At 28.2% G+C, this 25,374-nt stretch overlaps 2 protein-coding genes across 8 annotated transcripts; both read left to right on the top strand.

Moving 5' to 3' along the window:
- The first annotated feature begins 452 nt into the window (after positions 1-452).
- LOC109802192 (uncharacterized) lies at positions 453-4,346 on the top strand. Of its 7 annotated transcripts, none has more exons than XM_020363435.3 (12): positions 453-602; positions 717-811; positions 1,285-1,380; positions 1,462-1,578; positions 2,039-2,294; positions 2,395-2,549; positions 2,660-3,003; positions 3,122-3,221; positions 3,355-3,414; positions 3,538-3,621; positions 3,694-3,810; positions 3,967-4,346. In XM_020363435.3, exons 1-12 carry the CDS (start codon positions 599-601, stop codon positions 4,264-4,266), a joined length of 1,728 nt encoding a protein of 575 aa, XP_020219024.1. In that variant the 5' UTR covers positions 453-598; the 3' UTR covers positions 4,267-4,346. The 7 variants fall into 7 exon arrangements, with proteins under 7 accessions (XP_020219024.1, XP_020219026.1, XP_020219023.1 ...); XM_083073992.1 differs by having other exon boundaries at positions 556-602; positions 1,289-1,380; XM_020363437.3 differs by having other exon boundaries at positions 509-811; positions 2,102-2,294.
- A 9,539-nt stretch (positions 4,347-13,885) lies between these two features.
- On the top strand, positions 13,886-15,115 carry AR781 (DUF1645-domain containing protein). Its single transcript, XM_020363688.3, has one exon. It carries the CDS (start codon positions 13,997-13,999, stop codon positions 14,807-14,809), a length of 813 nt encoding a protein of 270 aa, XP_020219277.2. The 5' UTR covers positions 13,886-13,996; the 3' UTR covers positions 14,810-15,115.
- The last annotated feature ends 10,259 nt before the right edge of the window (positions 15,116-25,374 follow it).

Raw genomic sequence — 25,374 nt, 5'->3', positions numbered from 1 at the left:
TTTTTGCATATAAAAATTTAAATTTAGATAAAACATTACTTCATATTAGATTAGAGGTAATTACTAACTTCTTTAAGAATTTATAATAGAATTTCAAATTGTCTTATCTCATTTGCTAAGCAAATCCATATAATAAAAAAATAAAACATGAGAGAGTCAAATTTGATTCCAAATTTTAGTTAATAGTTATTTTGAGTTTGAATCCTATGTATATAAGTTAAATTCTCAAAAGAAAAACTTTGACGTTTGTTATCTAATTCCGAAGCATTAAAAAAGTATGTTCTAAGGTGTCTAAGTCCTAAAATAAAGTTTTATACTCATTTGTCCATACTTATAATTATTTAATAATAGTTTAATAAAAGGCATTTAAATTATTCAACAAGATTTGCTTAAAATTTAATCAATAGTAAAAAATCCATCTCTCTTCCCTTAGAATACTTATAATTATTCTTGAAACTAAAAAATATGAATTCTTGAACATGTGCCTTTGTTAACAGAAGCACAGAACCGTCCTTTAAAAGCTTTTTCATGATCTGAAGCGGTTAATTGGACTCACCCCCATTTTCATTCTCTTCTTCTCTTCGCCATATTTCTGCTTATGGGTAATTGAGTGTCATTTGGTCACAGTTTCTCTGAACTTGTCTTCTTGCATGTTACTATTACAGAAAGTTGACAACTGAGGTTACAGTGGTTGATACATGTATATATGCATGCAGCTGCAGAAGATTCAGAACAAGTGCAAAAGATGAACACCACCGTCAGGTCCAGGCTGCAACAAAGGAAACCTCCAATCACACTGTCACATGATAAGGTAATAAATTAAATTTGCTATAAAGACAATTATCACAACTCAGAACCCGGTACATTTATATCCAATGTATTTTTGAAAAACGGTTGCTACACTATACCAATCAATCAATTATTATTATTATTATTACTATTAAATTATGATTATGATTATTATTATTGAATTATGATTATGATAGCCTAACAGTTCTCATCCAAAGTTATGGCTTCAGTTTAATTGACCATTAATGATCCCGGGAATTCTCGAAAAATCTCATTTTTTATTAACTAATACCGCACCATAAAAAGGGAATGAATTGAGGAAAAGAAAACATGCCCTTTATTTTTCATAATTCATGATTCATGATTCATGATGCTTGGGTTAGGTTCTATAAATCTCAAGCTTTCAACCTTTTTTATCCGTTTTTACTTGCGAATCTGGCATAAGACATACCTTATGAAAGTTTGATTCTAACCTTTAAAGCGTTGAATGAAAAGGCAGAAATGAGGGGAAGCTCGCGAGGTGGAGCAAATAATTCTGTTAAGGGCGGAAAAGCATCGAACAAAGACAGAAAATTGGCTTTGCAACAAGATGTAATGGCATAGTCTCTTGGACAATTTCTTATCTGGGTTTCATTTTCTTGCTTCTGATTGGATTCTCCAACTTATTTTCAGGTTGACAGGTTGAAGAAGAAGCTTAGGCATGAGGAGAACATCCACAGAGCATTGGAGAGAGCTTTCAATAGGCCTTTGGGAGCTCTGCCTCGTCTTCCCCCATATCTCCCTCCTTATGTCAGTAATCTCTCTCTTTTTTTCTTTTTAGTCCTTTTATTAACTATACTACTCTAAGACTATGTTTTGATAAACATATTTATTGGAGAAGAACATCAGAAGGTAAAATTAATTATAAGTTTCTATGCATAAGCTTAAATCAACATTTTGAAGAAGTTTTCTATTTTTGACACCTTTTGAAGAAGTTAAATGAATTGGCGTTTACATAAGTTATAATACATAGGTTGATTTTAACTCGGAGAAGTTTAATTCATTTTGTTTTCTTATTTTCTTGTATTAATGTTTATTGAGAAGTTTATTCAAATTAGGCCTAAGAAAAGAAATCACTTATAATCACAACTCAAGTTAGACAGAGCTTAGAAGGGGAAATGAATTCATTTAAATATAATTTTTGAAGGGTTTTATAGAGGAGGTTATCATGTTCCAGAAACTTGACTGGACTTAATCCTAAAAAATCTAGACTCTAGGACTTCTGGCTGAGGTGGCAGTGCTGGAAGAAGAAATTGTAAAGCTTGAAGAGCAGGTTGTTCATTTCAGGCAGGACTTATACCAGGAAGCTGTCTACATGTCATCCTCTAAGATGAAACTTGAGCATTCAGCAGGTGTGAAGAATTCAATCCCAAATAGTAGTCCCAAATCGTGTAACTTGCAGTCCCTTTCCCAGACAATGGATAATGCTGCAACATCTGAGACTAGGCCTGCAACGACACTTCCAAGTGAGTGACTGGTCATTATGTGCCACAAATTGAGGTTAAGTTGTTTCAGAATTGAGCAGAAATTTTATAAAGTACATTCTCTTGTTGTTTGTCTTGCCAGAGGATAGACATGGAAAAGAGAACCAATCATGTACTAATTCGTCCAAGAGCAGCAAGCAATCCATATGTAAAGGCCAAACTACAAAATCGCCGATTAAGAAACTTCCCGTTGACAATAAATCACTGCAGAAACGTTGGGATCCTCCAAAAAAAAAGGTGTGTCATGTGTTAAAATAGTTTTCAGTTGTGTGATAATATGAGTGGTAGGTCAAAAATTGGAGACATTTTTTTGAAAGTCAATGAATGTAAGCTTTCCAACTGTGCAGCAAGAACTAAGGCTGAACCACCAGCAAATTGCAGAAGTAGGAAATCATAGTCTACACGAAAAATCACGAGGGGATGAAAGTCCAAATATAATCTCTGAAAATATTCTAAGGTGTTTATCAAGCATTCTCTTGAGAATGAGTGATGCGAAGAATTTGGATTCTACCGGTGATGTACCATCCTCATGGACTCCAAAATCTAAAATCTGTGTTGAAGACCCTTATGGGATATGTTTGGAATTTGGAAAGAGGAATATTGGTCCATACAAGCAATTACGTGCAATTGAAGCTAAATCATTCGATCCAAAACGAACTGCAAAGTCTTTGTTTTTACTACATCGGTTGAAGTATGTTTTATTCTTTTTGAACTAGAGTACTATTACTTTTCCTTTTCCTTGACACTTGTCAATCGTGCTAGTTAGATGTTAGTCATATTACCATATTCTAATTTTCCAAAATTTGCAGAATTCTTTTTGGAAAACTAGCCCGTGTCAACTTTGAGAATCTCAATCACCAGGAGAAGCTTGCATTCTGGATCAACATCTATAACTCATGTATGATAAACGTAAGTGAATTATGTCCACTATAATTACATGTAGTGCCATCTGAAATTGCCTTTGTTAACAGAATCGTTCTTTGAACCAAACACACTTTTGAAGTCACTGAAAGCTTATTTAAAAAATTCTGTTTTGCTTTAGGCATACATAGAAAATGGCATACCAGAAAGTCCTGAAATGGTTGTTGCACTGATGCAGAAGGTATGATCTACTAGAAAGCTTAGTTTCTTCTGATTAGCATGGCAATGCATTTTGTTTATTCCTTGAGTTGAGTGTAATAGCATTGATTTGCTCAAGAATTTATGCTGTTTTCTTGTCACTCAGGCGACAATAAATGTTGGTGGACACTTGCTAAGTGCAACAACCATAGAACATTGCATTCTAAGACTTCCTTATAACTGGAAATTTGTAAGTTCTGTCCATTTCCAATCTAGCTTTTCTTGGGTGGGAAAATATAGAAAATTTCTAAGCTTCTCACAGCTAAATTTTAAACAGACATTATCAAAGGGAGGGAAAAATCACGAAACTTACGGACTGGAATTGTCAGAACCCCTAGTGACATTTGCTCTATCGTGTGGAACTTGGTCCTCTCCTGCTGTAAGTTGATACCTAGTTTAGATTGATTTTTTTGTCTCCAGTTATCAAGTTATCATTTACTTGTCCATTTCTATTGTTACGTCTGTTTTTGTTGCACTCCATAATTTCATGATTTTCATTGTCTTGTAGCTGATTCATTAACTTTGTCTATTTCAGGTGAGAGTTTACACGGCATCTCAGGTTGAGAATGAACTTGAAATGGCGAAAAGAGAATACTTACAGGCTGCAGTTGGAATTTCAACATCCAAGTCTGTTATCCCAAAGTTGCTGGATTGGTATTTACTGGACTTTGCAAAAGACTTGGAATCATTGCTGGATTGGATATGCCTCCAATTACCAAGTGATGTGGGGAAAGAAGCCATTAAGTTCCTCGAGAAAAGAAAAACCGAGCCACTCTCACAATTTGTACAGATTATGCCATATGAGTTCAATTTTAGATACTTGTTGTGCACATAGTTTTGCTTCTGTGGATACAATTTGTAAACAGCTTTAGATCATACATATAAGAATGTAGATGTCACCTATTCTTTTTCTCACTTTGAAGTTTGAATAGATTTTCTTAAATGCCTTCTTATTAACCACAGTGATAAAAGCAGTCAATGTTGCATAAGTCAAACCTTCCTTCTTATCGGTGCTCAACGTATGATTGCACTGTCATTTAGAAGGCTAATAGGATCAGATTTAAATATCAATCTTCACCTGGAAAGAAAAACATGTTCAGAGAGTTTTAAGTGTAACTAAATTCTGAATTGAGGATTAGGCTCAGAACCGGTGTAAACAAAGGACTAAACTTGTTGGAGGGTAAAATGCGTTTCAATTTTTTGTTTTATGCCACATAATTCTTTGATTAGGCTTGCGTAGAATAGGAGAACTATGAGAGAAAGAATAATGTATACGAGGAGTGTAATATTCTAAAGTAAAATGATTAAGGATGTGGTAACGTGTCACTTGAATTATAGAACTTCTCACACTTGATTTATTCTTTATATATCTATATTGTGTTCATTTCACTTTATTAAAACATAATTCTAATTAAAAAAATAACTTAAACTAAAATATAGAGATAAGAAATATCTCGATTATATCTATATTATTAATAAAGGATTTTATATATTTACTGAAAGATTTTATGTTTTTAATAAAAAATGAATTCTTAAAATCTTCATGCCTACTTAACATTTTTAAATTAAAAAATTTTAAAATATAAAATTAATTCTAAAATTTTTAAATATAAAATTAATTTTTATCCTAAAATTTAACTTAATTTTAAAATAATATTTTTTAAATTAAAAAAATTCATAATAATAAAATTTATGGTGATTTGGATGTTGAGGTGACCTATTTTAACGGCTGAATATAATTAGTTATAGAGTAAAATTTTCAATAACTCATTTTACATTAAATTTTAACAATCAAACTTTTGAATTAAAGATTTTAAATATATAAATTAAATATGCATATTTTTTTAAAAAAAATTGAAAACCATTTGATATTTCATTTGTTAATTAAAATCAATATATAAAATATTTTTATAATTATCTGTCAATTTGAATTAATGAAACGGAATATCAAAGAATTTTTAAATTATTTAAAAATTTATAAATTTGATCTATGCATTAAAAATATTCAACTCAATGGTTGGATTATGTAAAATTTAATTGAATTATTAAGTGGAGCAAGTCTAAGCAAATTTATTCCTAGAGTAACTATATCCCTCCCGCGACCTCTCTCTCTCTCTCTCTCTCTCTCTCTCTATATATATATATATATATATATATATATATATATATATATATATATATATATATATATATATATATATATATAATGAGAGAAAGAGAGGGACCTACTTACTCCAAGAGTAAGTTTATTTATACTTACTTCACTTAATAACTCATATTCTACATCAAATTTTAACGATCTAATTGTTAAATTAACATTCTTAATGTATAGATCAAGTATATAAATTTCTTAATAAATTGTAAATTATGTGATGTTATATTTCATTAATTCAAATTGATGGCTAATTATAAAAATATTTATACATTGATTTAAATTAATGAAATGGAGTATCAAATAGTTTTCAAATTTCTTTAAAATTTGCAAACTTGATCTATGTATTAATAATTTTAAATTCAAAGGTTGAACTATTGAAATTTGATGTAGAACATGAGTTATTGAATGAAGTAAGTCTAGATAGACTTACTCTTGGAGTAAATGGATCCCTTTATATGTTGAATTAGTGAAATGAAGTATCAAATAATTTTTAAATTTTTTAAAAATTTGCAGACTTGATCTATGGATTAAGAACTTTAAATTCAACGGTTGGATCATTGAAATTTGATGTAGAACATGAGTTATTGAATGAAGTAAGTCTAGGTAGACTTACTCTTGGAGTAAACGGATCCCTCCTTATATATATAGAGAGAGACACACACACACACACGCATGCACATTAAGAGTCTTTAATTAATGGTTGGATTTTTGAAATACAATGTAGACCATTAACTATCATTAAAATTAAATTATAATAAATTATACATATGAATAATTACCATACATTTCAATATATAAATTAAACCAATATTTAGTAAAACCTAATTATATTGCGAGTTTGCGACACAAAATTATTCATTTTTGATAATTTATTTTAAAATTATTAAATTTAATTTAAAAATATGTATTATAAATACGAATTAAAATAAATAAGAAAGTTAAAAAAATTTCATATACTCTAATTAAAAAATGCCTAAAAATGCAATCACTAAAAAGAAACTTCCAAAAATTTAATGTACAGGATAGTTATTGGTATTAATATATAGGAGTGAGTATAACTATTTTTTATTATAAGTTAAAATCATCAGTAATGATTTAGTGTCTCGTTCTTACAAAAAAAATGGGCAAAAAGAAAAAAATGATTGATACTCAACAACTGTATTATCATCATCTTTAACCAAGTTATTTAAATAATTTTTTAATTTATATTTAGTGATTGAATTGTATTCAATCATTAAGTTTAAATAATATTTTGTAATTGAATACAATTTAGTTGCTATGTGTGAATTGATTTGTATTTATTAGTCACTGAAATATAATTGGTCTCTATTTAATATTAAAATTTCTTATTTAGTGACCAAATTTGATTCGATCGCAGCTTTTTTTTATAATTCAGTAATAGATTGGTCGTTAGTTTCATTGCAAACTATGTGCTCATGAAAACACAATAAAACAATGACGAATATAGCAAATTATGGTGATCGCTAAATTGGTCGCTTAGTGACTTTAATAATTACATTGATAATTAGTCACTAAATCAGTCGCAAGTTAGCAACAGATATTTTTCAGTCACTAATTTTAGTTGCTATTTTACACTTTTCTTCTGTATTTGTATAAAGTAACGCTTGAATTATGGAAATTGTCACACATGATTTATTTTTTATATATATCTATATTATGTTCATTTATAATTCTAATTAAAAAAACTTAAAATTCATCTCAATTTTTTAATATAAATTTATATTTTAAGAATGAAATGAAATATATTTTACATTCTCTCTTTCTTAATTATATATATAGTAATAATAATATTATTTTTATTTTATAACATGTACTTTATAAAATATTATCTCCCATTTATAACACACATTATTTTATTATGAAATGGATAGTAGTCAAAAGATAGCCACATAGTGTACCATGCCATTATGAAATAAATTAATAATATAAAATAAATCAAATAATAAATATTTTAATTTAAAATATCAATTTAATAATTTAAAATGACAACTAAAATAAAATAAAATAAACTTAATTGCTATCTCCCTTTTCTTCTCTCCTGTCATAAGGCATAGCGAATGGTTAGAGGATTTCCATATTCCAACATTCAATTACATTAAAGTTATTTAATTTATTGTCTTATAAAAGTTTCAATACATTTTTTTTTTCAATTGTGTAATTCTGAAACATTTAAAATACTTAAATTAGTCCTTAATATTTTAAAATTTGACTTTTAGTCCTTTTAATTTTTTTTGTCAATTTTTAATATTTTATTAATTTTTTTATCACATAATTCAGCATTAAGATTATGTTTTTTGGTTAAGTAATATTGTGTACTAATAATTTTGACTTATTATTGATATACATATAATTGCTTAGTGATGGCAAATCATATATTATATGTAATTTAAAGAAATTTGAATGAGATGAAGTGAAATTTACTTCTAAATTTAACATTCAAGAAAAGGACAATGCATGGATAAGGTGCATGAATCATTTGGTGCTGCATGAGATAAAGAAAAATGCCAATTATGAGGCAATTAAAGGCACAGGTCAAGACGTTGATTTGGCTACTAAATTTCTTTGTGCTAATAATCATGAGTTAACGCCTGTTTCTATGCCATGTCCAAAATCTTTTTCACGTGCAAATAAATTTTGATGCAGTGAAATTATTATTATTATTATTATTATTATTATTATTATTATTATTATTATTTTGAGTGAAAGTGAAATCAGATTGCTTTGTTTAGGTGTCTACCAAAAAAAAAACAGATTGCTTTGTTTACGTAAGGAGAAAACTAGCGAAAAAAGAAATATAATACAAAGAAGTAAGAGAAAACCATAAAAGAGAGAAATAATAGAAATCGATAGAAATTTAAAATGTTTGGGTTGAAAGAAGTAGAGAAAAGTAAAAGAGAAAGAAAAGTTGAGTTTTATTCCCATTTGTTTGGTTAGCAAGAAAAGTAAAAATCAGTAACTTTTTAAAGACATATTTTATCTTTAATAAACAATATATATATATATATATATATATATATATATAAATTATCATATCAAAATAAATACATTTTTAAAATTAAATATTTATTAAAATATAATTTTTAGATTTTTATTTTAAAATTTATTTTTTCCATAATATAAAATTACATTATTATAATAAGGTTATTAGTCGCGCAATTTGACCAAAATTCTTTCTTTATCAATTTTTTTTTTCATGAAAGAAGAGATTTTATATTTAAGTGGATTTGACATTTCTTTATCTCTTTACCTTATTTTCTTTGCTATTTAAACAGCATAAAATTACAATTTCTCTCCGACATTTTTCTTTTCTTTTTCTTTCTTCTCATTCTCTCAAAAAACAAACAATACTAGCTTTGGCTATAAGATATTAATTGCATTCAAGAAAATACTTTTAATTTTATTTGGTCATTTTTTATTTTTACTTTTAAAATACTTTTATTTTATATTTTGCTTATTTAAATTTTTAAATAATATTAATTATTATCTTTCTAATTATATTTTATTTCTATTTAATTAATTACGTTGTATATTTATTATATTTAATAGTAAAAATTACATTAAATTTTTTAAAGAAATATTAAATGTTAAATACACTTATTGATTCATGTATTATCTTTTAAAATGCTCAAATAGAAAGAATCTAAGGAAAAATTGAAATAATGTTAAATATTTAATAATACTTTAAAATTAATGAATGACTAAAATAGTTAAATTATTTATCCCCTCATTAATATTATATTTGATCCTAATTATAAATAATATGTAACAAAAAAAAATTTATACGTTATTTTTAACAAATTTTAAACCACAAATTCAAGTTTTATTTTCAAATATATCATTTCTTTTAAGTGATTATCATATTTAATGTTAATTATAAGTGAATACATAAAAAATAAAATTAATAATAAATAATGAATAATATAAAAAATTAATCTCAAATAATTTTAAAATTAATAATTATTACTTATAATTAAGATAAAAATAATATTTAACTTCAACGTCATTGAAAAAAAAAACTTTACAATCACTCTCCTCGAATACATTGCTCTCTCGTCATTAATAAAAATAATCTTGAATTATGAAATAGTACAGTACGCCTTTAGAAAGCAAATAAAAGTTCTCATTTCTTGCCGTATTTAATATTTTAAACAAATTTTTAAACCTTTATAGTCATTTTTTAAATTACTTTTTTTTTAAGTTCATATATATATATATATATATATATATATATATATATATATGTGTGTATTTGTAAATTTTTAGTTCATTTATATGATTCAATTAAAAACAAATATATGAAAATGATGGTGCTTGGTTCTAAATAAAAAAATGTCATTATAAATTAATTTTCTTACATTATTGCTTTAATTAAGAGGGAAAAATTAAAGTATCATTAAGGTGAGATAATTTTTGTTGTCTCTTTTAATTTGAAGTGTTTATTTATTTATTTTTTTTATCAAGTTATTTGTAAGAATTATTTATCAATTTTGTAATGATTCGCCTAGCCGTCACACAACAAACAACACCACACATAATAGAATATGCATATAAATAGAAAATATATACACAAAGGTCTAGCTTGGGGCTCAACAAGTTAATATAAAAAAAATAATATCAACCTAGCTACTCTAAGTAGCCATATACAACAAAATATCAGCTCCATCGGCCAGCTGCAGTCCTGCTACTACACTCCAACCTATCTCTGTTTTGCTCCTATACATAGTATGATCATTATAGTCCAACCCACATGAAAACAGTCAAGGGTAAGCTAGTGAAAAGAATCAGCATATATAGAATTTATAAACATTTTCAACTTAACAGCACACATCATCAAATTCAACAAAGTTGACATACAACACATAATAACATACATCTACATCTCAGCTTCACAACACACTGCTCACATACAGCTCATATCATTCAGCAAATTCAACATCTAACAACTTATGCGTCGTCATGCATTTCAACTCGATTTGGTCGCTTATAAGCGGTATAGCTCGACCTGGCCCCTATACCGTGGTCGCTTTGTACACGTATACCTCGACCTTGCCCACACACGGGACCAACTAAGTACTTAGAGGAGAACAACATAGTGACCACTCCAAGGGACAACTTCCCAAGGAGGGTTTTCAACAAATTGGACTCTAAGAGCACCACAGCTTCCTCAATCCACACAAAGAATGAGCAACTTCAAAAAACATCTCCTCTAGTCTTAGTGATCAACAGCTCAGCCTTACGGCCTACACAACTCACATTCAACAACACAACTCAACAATTTTAAACAACATATTCAACACTCAGCACAGCTCAGCTTAATAGCATTAACAGCTTAGACAGCATACAACACAGTTCGGTATAACAACATTCATCAGCATAAGAATCATACAACATAAACATCATACAACATAGCTCAACTTTACATCATACAGCATTAATCAGCATAGTCATAAAAAAACACATCCGCCCCTGGCGCAATAGGATTTGCGCCCGACTTGGACCAACTAGAGAGCTCCAAAGCTCTTACGCGCCCAGCGCAATTGCGCAATAAAAGGTAGAGACTCTCAGGAGTCTCACAAGCCCGGCGTACCAAACCCGCGGTCGGTGCAAGTAAGGCAGAGACCTCTCCAAGGTCTCACGCCCGACGCAATTTTAATTGCGCCCGGCGCCAGCCCTGGAAGAGACTCCCAGGGAGTTTCAACGCCCGGCGAGATCTAATAACGCCCGGCGCCACACCAGTAACCCAACTACTTGAGTTCCTGTCTGATGTCACGCCCAGCGCAGTTCTTCCATGCCCGGCGTGAGCCATCTAGGGGCTTCCACTCCCAAGCTCGCCCGGCGTAGTCAACCTTGCGCCCGACGTACTTGATCAATGGAACTCTCTGATGGTTACACGCCCGGCGCCAAGAACTACGTCCAGCGCAATTACAAACAACAACCCTCAAACTTCAAAAATTTCACCCAAAACATGCAAAATCAACCAGCTCAAACACATGCAATCCATCAAATGAACCACATTTTCAGCAAACAACTCAAAAATCATCACTTTTACAACATGCAACCATTAAACACTCAAAAATTCCCATTTTTCCAATCTTCCCGAAAACCCCGAAAATGAGCAACACTTCAATCCGACCTTCAATCTCCTAAACCCAAGCATCAAATGAGTCTCTAAACTCGTTTACAACAAATTCGCACGAATCTAGCTTTCCTTACCTCGGAGGAGAAGAATTCCGAGCTTCCGAAAAAAGGAGGAGAAAGAGAGAAATGAGAGGAGAAAAGGAAGTTCGCGCCCTCAGCTAGAAACCAACACCTCTACTCAGTACCTACAACCACCAAGGAAGATGAGAAAGGAAAAAGAGAGAATGGTAGGAAAATGAATGTGAATAGGGAAGGAAGATGAGAAAAGAGAGAGAGTTATGGGTCTCACAAATTTTATTTTATTAGAGAATTTGGTTCAAACTTAATCTTTGGTGAGTTTCGTTTTTCAATCATATTTTTCTTATATATAAAATTTGAATCTAAAACTTTATTTAAGAGAATAAAATTTAATATTATTTAAATTAATAATTTGTTGATCTTTTAATTTGAACTATTTGAAATTGTATATGATATTTGTATATAAAATATGAAAAAAAAATAAAAATATTTGTATACGATATTAAATATTATATTTTTGTCCAAATAATGAAACTGATTTTAAGTTGCACACCTTTTACCTTTAGTTTTTAGTATACAAAATATTTTATACACATGCATAAAACACTTTTTCCTTGACTTTCTTTACATGAAATAAGTAAAGCATGGACTGATAAACGTGAAAATAAAGCGACAACCATTTTTGTGTTAGGAAAGAACAAACATGAACAAAAAGTACTCATTACGACTTTCTTAGCCACAAAGGGCCTCTGGTTGGGTTTAAACATAAAATTCAAACTTGATTTAGTCACGACCTAACTAATGAAGAAATTCATTCCAAATGAACTTAACATTGAGACAAAATGCATAAATTAAATTTTTTAAAACTAAAAAGTATAAAATCTTGAAGAAGAAGAAAAACTGAATCGGGTGATTATTAAATATTATAATAATACAGTTGTATCGATCATATCCTAGTTTCCCTAAAACAGATGTCGAGTTTTGAGTGTGTGCATGTTTTGAGGAATAGATTGAATTTATATTTTATAAAGGTAGGGTCATTATCTTCTAGAATCCAAGCTCATCCTTTGCTTACCGCCACCGAAATTAATAAATTATTCAAGGTTGCCCATTTTAATAGAAGGTCCAAATTGACCAAATTAAAACATGTCATATGAGTAAGACACACACGAGATAGTCGTGACCGCCATTAGGCATACAAACATACGAGAGATGTTAGCAGAATCATTTGTTTAATACAATTTAATTAATTTAGTAAATCAAGTTAAATTACCCTTTTAATCTCATCTAACATTCAACCGTAGTTTTAGTTTTAGTCTCTAATTTTTAATTTATAATTTTCGGTTTTATTTCTATAAAATTTGTTAACTTTTTAACCTAACACTATTTGTTAACTATTAAGATTATAATATGATATTAAACACATAAAGCACTGATGATATTTAATTATATTTATATTTTATTTTTATATAAAATAGATGAACATATACAAGTTAAAAATAGGATGAAAGTACAGTTTAACTTAAATATCAATAAATATGAATTATTACATCATTTATTGAACATGATATTATGATTAATATTGTAACTTTTAATAGTCAATAATTAAATAATTAATATTAAAATAAAATTGTAGATTTAAAAATGAGGAGATAAAAAATTACATATTAAATAGCAAAAGTATGAATATAGAATTTAGGAAAAATGATAAGATATGATAAGAAATGTTAGTTTGTAATATGGAATAGATTTGGTTTGTAATTTTGTAGTTGTGATTATTTGATTGTATTAGAAAAAGAAAAGTATTAAGATGTTATGTGCAGAAGGATGCATTGAATGAATGAAAAAATGGATCTAGAAGTAGAAGCAGGGCATAGTGATTAGTGGCGTCCGTTAGGTGATATACGTTGGTTGGTGATCTTAGCTACTCTACCCTATATTATTACATCCTCGCTCACCAAACAAGACGTTGAAAAACCTGGCATCCCATCCCATGTGGTCCAAACTCCAAACAATTTCACATAGTTTAAGGCAAGGGTATTAAAAGGCGGCTACGAAGACCCTGCCCTTGTCACTTGTCACTTGTCACTTGTCACTTGTCACTTGTCAGTGGTCAACAAAACAACCTCACCCCCTTTTCTCATTACCTTCCTGGCTTCCTTGCACCTTCTCCACTCCTCTCTTCAATATATATATTCAACAACCATCGCATATACCTCTTGCAAACACAAACATGGAAGTATTCGATTTCAACCATGCAAGGATTTTGCCTTCTCTCAGCGCTCCTTCCTCGCCCAAGCGATTTGGCCAATTTTACTACCTAAGTGCCCCCTCAAGCCCGTCAAGGTTTCTAACGGAATTCTCAGCCTCAGCTGAGGCTGAGGCTGAGGCTGAGGCTGAGGCTGAGGCTCACGAGGGGTTCGCGTTTTCTGTTAGCGAGGAATCGGATAACCCCTCTCGTTCCGCGGAAGAGCTTTTCCACGCTGGCAAGATCAAGCCGCTGCTCCAAGAGGAGGAGGAGGAGGAGGACTCCGTTAGAAGCCCACTTTTGTTGGGGTCGGGGTCGGGGGCCCAGCCCATGGCCCAAGGGAAGAAGAAAGAGGAAGAGAGAAGAGGGAGGGATAGGGATAGGGATGGTTGTTTATCAAACTCGGGTCGCAGAGGCGCACGCTCGCTCTCTCCTTACAGAGTTTCTGACCACACGTGGGAAGAAGAAGCCACTAAAGAGGAGCAGAAACCGCATCCCAACACTTCCAAGACTTCCAGGAAATGGAAACTCTCCGACTTTTTGTTGTTCCGCAGCGCCTCCGAAGGGAGAGGCTCCACCAAGGACCCCTTGAGGAAGTTCGTTTTCTACAAAAAGCCCGGAGACCCCAAAACCTCCAACCCAAGCCCAAGCCCAAAGACGAGGCGAAAGGAACCCCTCTCTGCACATGAATTGCACTACGCCAGGAAGAAAGCGGAATCGGAGGATCTGAAGAAAAAAACGTTTTTGCCATACAAACAGGGGATTTTGGGCAGGTTGGCCGGCTTCGGAACAAGATGAATATGATTGATGACGCCATTGTAAACACCACTGTCAATCCATCAACTCCTTTTTTCTTTGCCTCAACAAATTCTATTCTTTTCTTCAATTTTTTAATATATCTTTTTTTTTTTCTTAGCTGAAATCATGGCGTAAATTTCTCAGAGTCAAAATTTCAGTGACATTCTGTGTAACGTGTTCTCTGACGATTATTATGTATTATTGAAATCACGTTGAGTCTCAGACAATAACATGTACTGCTACAGATGAAGACAAATCGATATGCGTATGGATGGGCCTATTGACATTACGTTCTACCCAATTCAATTTCGTCGTAATCCAATCCTCTAGTGTTTCAACTTATTCATTACTTTCCACAAACGGATAATAATCAATTACAGTATTAAGAAAAATTACTTTCATGTAATTCAAGAATCCCAAGGGCTGGATGCAGGCTGGGATGGGATCTAAATCCAATGTGTGTCACTTGCTTCCCTAACTACGTTTAATTTCAGTATGTTTATTTAAAATTCCAGCCTATGAAAACGTAAGAGTAACATTTATAAATCCAGTAATGCTACCAACATATTTTTTAGTTAACATTTATTAAAAATTATAAAATTAAGATAAAATTATTAAATAAAATGTATAATTCACAAGATTTTATGTTTTTAAATAAAATTCAGCTAATAAAAAATATATTAAAAAATATCTTACTAACATTTTTCTTATTCTCTCTGTCTCGTAATAAGTCTTGTCTTAAAATTATTTTACACAGATAAAAAAATTGATAAATAAATAAAAAAGAATAATAATTTTTTGAAGAGAGAGAGAGAAGAGAATAATAATTTTAAAATTTTAACATTCTGTAATATAATATAATAATTATTTTTCTACATATTATTATTAGGAGTATAAATATAAAAAAAAATTAAAAACTATATTAAAAAAGTAATATGATACTTATTTTATTTTATTTTAATGTAACACAAAGAGAATCTAAATTATTTGAATTCAATTTAATAAATAATTGATTGTTTCTGGAAGAATAATAACGGTAAGTATCTAACTCAATCTTTAACCAGCTATTTTTTTCTTTTTGCGTAGAACTTTAATCGGATATTTTGCTAATCTTTTTTGTCGACAACAAAGGTAATTGTTACCAAAAGAATGATTGTCATAAAGAGAAATGATAGAAAAAATATTTTTTTATATTCTTTTTATAATGAGTTGAATTTTATTAAAAATTATTTTATAAAATAGCTTTGGCACACTGCGTTATATATAGTATCTAATTATAAACTTTCATACAATATAAAATTGATAAACTTACAATAATTATTTTAAAAGTTATAAATTAATTTTTATAATAATCATATTATTAATATGAAACATATCAACCAACATTATCGTATTATATAACATTGTTAAAGACAATATATATTGAAACAAATTTTATTATATCTAATAACTTTCATTATTTATTTATTTTTTTTATCCATGAGAGTTAAACTCGACACCAAAAAGATTTATAATTTTCATGTATCTTATTCGATAAACGAACTAGACTCCGTTGATATTTTCCCTTTTAATTTAATAGTTGAAATGTAATTAATTTATGTTTTAAAACACCTTATTTATCTTGATAAATTATTACTGTGTTTTTAATTTTTTAATATTTCCTATTACTTTTTAATAAAAATAATTATTTTTTAAATTTTAAGTAAAGCAAAATCTAACATGCAATAAATAATTATAAGATTTTTCCATCTTGGCACAAAAATATTTCTAAAATATATATATTCGCATTTAATGTCTATACTTATTTTGGTTAAATATATTTTAAAATATGTAGAAAAAATATTGAAAATAATATTCCATTATAATTTTAAGGACGCATGGACGGTGACTAATTATGTAATGGAAATAATTTATATACAATCTTACACTGTTTGTGTTAAAAGTTTTAAAGTTTATTTAGTAAATATTAATTATTTAATATGATAATAGTATAATACAAATTAATTTTTTGAAATTAAATTCTTTAATTTCTTTTTTATGTTTAATACTTAATATTTAAAGAGGCAGAATCTGTATCATATTGTAACAAAAAATAAAAAAAAGCAATCTGTATCATATCATCCATTCATTGTGAGCTGTAAACTCCACCATCTCCAACACGTACAACATATTTACTTATTTAGTAAAAATAATTTATATTTATAGTAATATTTATTTGAGTAAATTAAACTCGTGCTATTTCTTTTTTAAATTACGTTTAATACTCATTCATTATTTGAACTTACTATATTTTTCTGACTTTAAACGATGTCTATTTCGTTAATCCATACATGTCAGGCATGTGACTTATAATTAATTTTTACATTATATTTGGTTATGAGAAGAGAATTATGTGAGAAATAGGATGAAGAAAAATAGATTAGTAGAAACAAGTAAGAAATAGGATAAAAATAAATTTATTTGGTTCAAGAGAAATAGATATAAAAAAATAAAAGATAAATAATATTATAGAGTTATTTAATTTGAATAGATGGAGAGAAAAAAAAAACTTAATTAAATAAAAATGACAATTTTATCCTTTCAAAATTAACAAATATATCCATAAATTTTTTATTTATTTAATTAAATTAAATTTTTATTTAAATAAGCCAAATTTATTTGATTGTATTTGAATAACATGCAAAATGAATAAGATACTAGAAAATTGTTTATTCAAATAAACTTTCAATTTATTTGAATAAATCAACTGCATACCTATTCGAATACAAGAACCCACAAGTTTCAAACCTATTTGAATAAAGAACCCATCATGAGAGGCTATCCGAATGAGAAAACTACCTCTACAACATATTTGAATGAGAGAGAAGTAATGATACGAATAAAAGTGTCACAAATAGCTCTCTTTGTTATTTCCTTTCAATTTTGAAAAGAAATTTTACAGACATAGAACATACATCTATAAATTTTTCATCTGAAAAAAGTCATACTAATTAAACAAGTGATGTTATTTCTCATCTCTTATTTTCTCTCAGTCCTCTATGATTTTTTTAGTTATTTTTCACGTAATAAATGCAATGTTAATAATTTTTTCTTATTCTAAAATGTATCACCTTCTCTAAGGGTCCACCTACCTCTCTCCACTACAACAAAATTTATTATTAATAATTATTTAACGACAATAAATTAATTGTTTTTATTTTATTATCTAATAAAAATATTAATAATTAATATAATAATCACTAAAAATGTATTTACATCACACCAAAATTTACTATTAACAATAATTATTTATTAGGAAAAACTTTAAGTCCTACATCAACTAGAGATAAGATAATTAAAGGATATATAAGTGGATAATAACTCTTACCTTACAAGTTTGTTTTGTACGATTGAGTTATACCTATAACTCACTATTCTAAGTTAGTATCAGATTATTCACCATTATTAAACTCAATAGTCCTAAACTTAAGAGGGTGTAATGGGAAAAATCTAAGTCTCACGTCGTCTATTAATAAAATAATTAAAGAGTGTGTAAGTAGAGAGTAAGTCTCACCTTACAAGTCTCACATCTCTTAAGAAATAAGACAAACTTGAGAGGGTATATTAAGGAAAAATCTAAGTCTCACGTTGATTATTAATAAAATAATTAAAGAATGTTTAAGTAGAGAATAAAAATAAGGAAATTAAAGAATATATAAATAGAGGACAATCCTCATCTTACAAGTCTCACATTAATTAAAGATAAGATAATTAAAGAGTATTATGAATCATTTCCTAAGCTTTTAGTGACAGTAGCAAAAAAATATTAAATATCAGTATTATAAATCATATAATGACTAATGTTTCTATACCCAAAAAAAATATAATAACTAATGTTGAAATGCTGATAAAAGATTTTATAATAATATTTATTGTCATTAAAAATTATATTAAATGTCATGAAGAGTTTATTTTGTTGCGTGCTGTCTCCTACTTGCCTCATTCACCTCCATCAACAACCTCCGCACCATTTCTGTTGTCTCCCTCACCCACCGCAGTCACCATAAAAACCTCCGCTCCCAACGTTCTCCTCTCCCACATGACTGACCCCTAAACCTTAAACATTTCCCACGCCAACCTCAAATAAGACTAATAATGTCTCAAAGTGGCGTGAAATACGCACCAATTAGGCGGCACGACAGTTTAATGCTATGAGCCTCCAACTATGAAAATTTTGGGATATATTCATGCATTCTAGGTGCCCCTTTATTTACCATTTTATTTTGTTATTAATAAAATCATTTGCAATTTCAAAACATATCTTTCCACGGGCAAAGGAGGGAGGAGGGGTTTTAAGTAATAAAGATATTTTGGTCCTCCAATTTTAAGTTGTTATTGTTACTTAACATAGTTATATTAGGGTGCAAAATAAATGTCAAATAACAAGAGTATTAAACGCAATCACGTAAAAATATATGGGATGTAATTGTAATTTATTCGATTTATTTTAAAAGTAAAATGAGATTAAAAAGAATGTTATTTTAGAGGGGAAAATATGTGACATTGGATTCAATCTCTTTAAGAAAAATCACGCATTTAAATCTTATATGAGGGAAAAATGTAGTTAAGAGAGAAAACTTGACTAAAGGTAGATAGTCAGATTTCTCTATAAAAATGATAAAGTTGGGATATTTCATATCAATAACAATTTTTTAATCCATGAACATAATATATACAATGTTCCAAAACTAATAACCAATAATTAATATATATTCATGAGGTGTGATTTTCACTAATCAAGAATTATTTTACACATATAAAAATTAAAATTGGGAACACTAAATTGATCCCTCCTATCTCAGAAGAGGTCTTGTAACCACTAAATAAAAAGACCTAGTTACTTTGTACTAATAACATAATTTAAAAAAATATTTTATATATATATATATATATAAATATAGACAATAATTTATTTTAATAACTTTCCTTTGATTTTCATTTTTTATTCGACACCTCTATCTTGAATGCATACCACACCCTTTCTAAATTGATTTCCATAATTTTGAAGATAGAAGATTCACAGGTCATGGGAAATGTGGGTTATGTTATGGCTAGATAAATTGATGTTTTAACATTCGCTCAACATGTATGCTTTATTGTTTTATGAGTATTTCTTATTTGGCTCATCGTATATATATATATATATATATATATATATATATTTATAACTACAACTTTTTTTCTTTGTTTAAAAAATAAAATTTTAAAATATTTTTAATTAATCTCTTTTTATTTATTAATTTTTTAATTTTACACTTTTAATGTTCAATTTAGCATTTTTTATCTTTTTTTACACATATCATTTATTTTCCTTTTTAATTTTTACATACATTTCCTTTTTTTTCTGTCATTTCTCACCTATTTTAGTAAATAATTTTATTTCTTTCAATTTTTACATTATTTTCTTCTCTTTCAGTTTTCAAATTATTACCTTTTCCTCCCTTTTTTTTTCTTTCAATTTTCAAACACACTCAAGATGTAAAACTAGTGCATGACAATGTTGTAAATATGTGCGGCTTCCTCAATAGTATCGAAAGTGCCAAGGTAGACACGCGTTTTTTCTTTAAGCATTTCCTCCCCTTTAACACTTTAAATTTAGTATTTTGGAAAATAATTTCTAGAAATATTAATTTTAGTATTCCGAAAAAGTATTTTTTGGGACAGTGAAATTAGTATTCCAGAAAGTATTTTTTAAAATTGTTTTTTTACATACTTTTGGAAAGTATTTTCTGAAAAATTAAATTTACTGTTCCAGAAACAATTGTATGAAATTATGTAAAACAACACACTTTTGAAAGTATTTTTTGAAATACTAATTTACTATTTGAAAATAACTTTCCAGAATAGTGAAAGTACTTTTCAAAATAGTAAAATTAATGTTTCAGAAAGTACTTCATGAAAGTGTGTAAAAAACATAATTCTAAAAAAAACTTCTCGAAACACTAATTTTACTATTCTTGTTAGACAAGTGGCCTTAGATAACTTAAGAGAGGGTGAATTAAGTCATTCAAAATTTTCTCCTATTACTTTTTGATATCTCTTACCATGAACAAAAATACTTAGAATGATTTTAAGTTGAAAGTGTATACGCAAAATGTTTCTCTTTAAGATATTAACTTAACAATCAACAAGTAAACAAGTAAAAGGATAGGGAAGAGAAATTGCAGACTCAATTTTATACTGGTTCGGCCAACCATTGTCTATGTCCAGTCCTCAAGTCACCCACTTAAGATTTCTACTATCTTTGTAAATTCTTTACAACAAATGATCACTCAAACACCTTGGAATCCCTTTCCTTTATGTTGAGTTCCAGTCACACTCAAGAGAAACACTCTCTCTTGATTACAACATATGAATTGAAGATTCTTCACAAGATAAACTCTCTAGAAGAGTAGATGAAACAAATTGAAGATCCTATAAGAACTTTCAAAGATTTTTGCAAGTGTTTGGCCAAAGTAAATGTTTTCAATAATATCTTCACATGCAGAAAAAATCATGTGTGTATGTTTTTGAAGAGATATATTTATATAAGAAAACTAGTTTTATTTTCTATCTCTTCATGAAGGGTTGTAACTTTTAAAACTCTTTTGAAAAATCATGCTGGTAATCGATTACAATAAATTGGTAATCGATTTCAACAGTTAAATTTCAAAATATGGTACAACAGTTGAAGCTTTTGATTTGAATTTTAAATATTCGTACCGTTGGTAATCGATTACAACATTTGATAATCGATTACCAAACCCAAAAATGTGTATTCTGACTTTTTAACATTTGATTAAAAACATTAAAAAAATCTTAACAAGGCCAATTCAACTTTGCAAAACTTAAAGGTTCCTTTAACAAAGATCTAATTTGATTAAGACTTATCGAATAACACTTGTAATCTTGTACTTGAATCAACCTTGCTTTAGCTCAATCTTTGTAATCTTTTCCTTTCTATTGACATCATTGAAACCTATATTCATCACATTAACAATTCTAAAAAGTATTTTTTGGAATATTAAAATTAATGTTCATGAAAAGTATTTTCTACAACATTACATTTAATGTTGAGGTTTCTGAAAGTGTGAAAGGGAGAAAGTATTGGAAGAAAAAATGTGCGTATGGCTCGACATCTTCGACACTACCAATGAAGTCACATCTGACTACAACATCATCATGTATCAATTCTACAGTCCAGGGTGTGTGAAAATCCAAAAAGGAGAAAAGAGAGTAATGCAAAAACTGAAAGAATTAAAATTACTTATTGAAGTAGATAAGGAGTGAGGAGAAGACAAAGGGTAACACGTGAAAATTAGATTTTTTACCTAACTGGGGTCATTATGGAAACATATTACATAAATAAAATTGTTTTAAAACCTATTACCACTTTGGGGTGGTTAACATAGGTGCCTCTATTCAACACAATGTCACCCATTACACATTAGTTTTTTTTTTTTTTGTAAAAAATTGTATGAAGAGACACATGGCATCGTATTGGTGACGCTAAAGTTGTTTACAGGATTACTATTGGCACATCTGACTCTAACATTACTTGTTTCTTAAATTATTGTGCAAGTGATGTTGGTCCAAATGCGTCACCTATTTTTGTCTTAAAAGTTGTGTCGTTATCCCTTATGGAAGGACTTGTTTTATTTTTTTATTTATTATTATCTAGTGTGTCAATATTCTTGATAGAAAGATTACTTTATTATCATTATTATTAGTGTTAGTCAAATAACATCGTATAACTTAAGAGGGGGTGAATTAAGTTTTCCAAATTTTTCTCTTATAAAACTTTTTCGAATTACTTTCTTACAAATTCAATTCCTTAGATAAAGTTATATGTAAAGAATGATTGATGATGCAAACTACTCAATCACAATTAATAACAAGTAATTAAAAAGTGTAGGGAAAGAAGAATTACATTTATATTGGTTCGGTCAATCTTGCCTACATCCAGTCCTCAAGTCTCCCATTTGAGATTTTCACTATTCTTGTAAATCTTACAAGACTTGAATCCTCCAACATCTCGGAACTCCCTTTCCTTGTGTTGAGATTCAAAAACTAACAAGGAGAAAAATCCTTTCTCCTTCACAGATCCAATGATCAATTTGGAATTACAAAATAACTCTCTTTTAAGAGTAGATATACACTTTTATGATCTTAATGAACTCTTTTAGAATAATACAAATGAATTTGGCCAAGTTGTTTTTGTATATGACTTTTTCATAATAGAGTTCGTAAACTTCTAAAAAATTATAGGTATTTATAGACAATTATTTATTGGGTTGTGTCTTTTCATAAAGAGTTGTAACTCTTTATAATTTTTCAGAAAAGACACTCTGGTAATCGATTACAAGACTTGGTAATCGATTACAACGATTTATAAGTTCAAAATTTTTGAAACGTTGTATCGTTTAAATTCAAATTTTTGAAGTTTCATCTTCTGGTAATCGATTACAAGGTCTGGTAATTGTTTACCAGAACACATTTTGTATTCAGAATATGAACTTTGAAGTTTCCTTGTTCTGGTAATGGATTACAAGGTTTGGTAATGGATTATCAAAACATATTTTTGTATTGTTTCAAAAACTTTTATGTAGAAAACTTCATATCAATAATTTCTTTCACAAATCTCTTTTAAGAAATGATTTGAACTATTATTTAAAGCTTTTGTTAAGTCTTTTGAAAATATTTTTACTTACTTTCAAAAGATTTAGAACTTACTTAAATTTAAAAAGATTAATTTGAGATTTTTGAAAATTTATTCTCAAGGCCAAGCATACTTGCAATTCTAAAAGATTCTTTTACATTCTTAGCTAAGTTAACAAGACTTATCTATGTAACACTTGAAATCCTGTTCTTGCATCAACTTGCTTTAACTCAACCTTGATTCTTCTTCAATGCTTTATAATCACTTTAGTATCATCAAAACATTTGTGCATATTATTATTATTATTATTATTATTATTATTATTATTATTATTATTATTATTATTATTATTATTATTATTATTATTATGTAAGTGTTGTTGTCCTTCATAAAAGGACTTGTTTATTTATTTATTTATAATTTAGTGCCTCTATCTTTGATAGAGGGAATACTTTTTTTACAAGAATGCGACATCATGCATATGTCGCTTTACAAGATAACAGCACTTGTTGTCATTCATTTAATGCAACAATGTATATGAGGATATGCATTGGATGATTGTATGTATTTAGTGTTGTACGAGATAATGTGAATAATTTGTTTTTTCAAGTCGTTATACCATGTAATAACACATGAAGCACATGCTGGCCTTTTAATAAAGTAATTTTATGTTTTAATAATATAACTTATAGTAAATAAAAATATATTAATTTTAATCAATATGTAATAATTTATTGTTATAAGTATTTTATAATATTATTTAAATTTTAAATTACAATACTAATTTAATTAACGTAATCATTTTTTGTTTAAATTTATTTAATTATTTTATATTTAATTATAAATACAATTTATTAATTTTAATTATTAAATAAATCTACAATCACCTGTATAATTTAACATTACCAATTTAAATAAAACTAAAAAATGCAAATATATCTAATATATAAAAATTTATTTATTATTAAAAAATATTAACATTATGGATTATATAAGTTAGTTGATGAATCATCATTGTACATACTTTTACGTAAATAAACAATAATTTCATTTAAATTCATAGTCAATACAAATTGCTATATATCTTTTCAATTTGTTCGATCTTAACATACAATTCAATCATATTTGCTTTATAAAATTCTGTATATGTAGAAAAAATGTAATCTATATCATCATTGTTCATGAGTTGAAGAAAATTATAATCAATAAAATCATCTTCTTGATAATAAACTGGATGTCAATAAAAAAGTATTTTTATATTGCCAACACTTCTTACTCTACTATTTAAAAAATATTAAAATTAAATAATATTATTAATTATTTTTCATAATTTAATAAGTTATAATTAACTAATTTTAAATAAAAAATAAAAAACTAGTCCTCCTTTAATAGGTAGCGTCATTAACAAATTAGAAAAGTACTTAAAGAAAAAGGTGTCGCATTTTAGGCTAGCTGTCATTTGTACAAATTTAAAAAAAAACAAGTGACGCTGAAGTTAGACGTATCGATAGATAGTGATCATGCAGACAACTCAAGCATCATCAAAATGGTGCCATGTGTCACTCTCCATATAATATTTTACAAAAAAAAAAATGTGGCAAGGGTCTCACTGTGTTGACCAATGACACTCATGGTTAACTGTCCCAAAGTAGAAATTAGTCTGAAAACAATCATATTCTTGTAAAATGTTTCTATAATGATTCTGGTTGGGTCAAAAAGCCCTGAAAGAGAGATGGAAGAATGTATATAAAAAGAAAAAAATATTAAATTAAACATTGTAAATATAAAATTTAAAAAATTAAATAAAAAAATTAACGATATATATATATATATATATATATATATATATTAAAAAAGTAGTATATATATCACGGGTCTTCCTATTTTA

This window comes from Cajanus cajan, chromosome 4 (assembly GCF_000230855.2).
Source record: "Cajanus cajan strain Asha chromosome 4, NIPB_CcT2T_4, whole genome shotgun sequence".
In the NCBI taxonomy this organism is placed as follows: domain Eukaryota; kingdom Viridiplantae; phylum Streptophyta; class Magnoliopsida; order Fabales; family Fabaceae; genus Cajanus; species Cajanus cajan.
The sequence above is the reverse complement of the archived record's forward strand: the minus strand, read 5'-3'. Positions and strand labels throughout refer to the sequence as shown.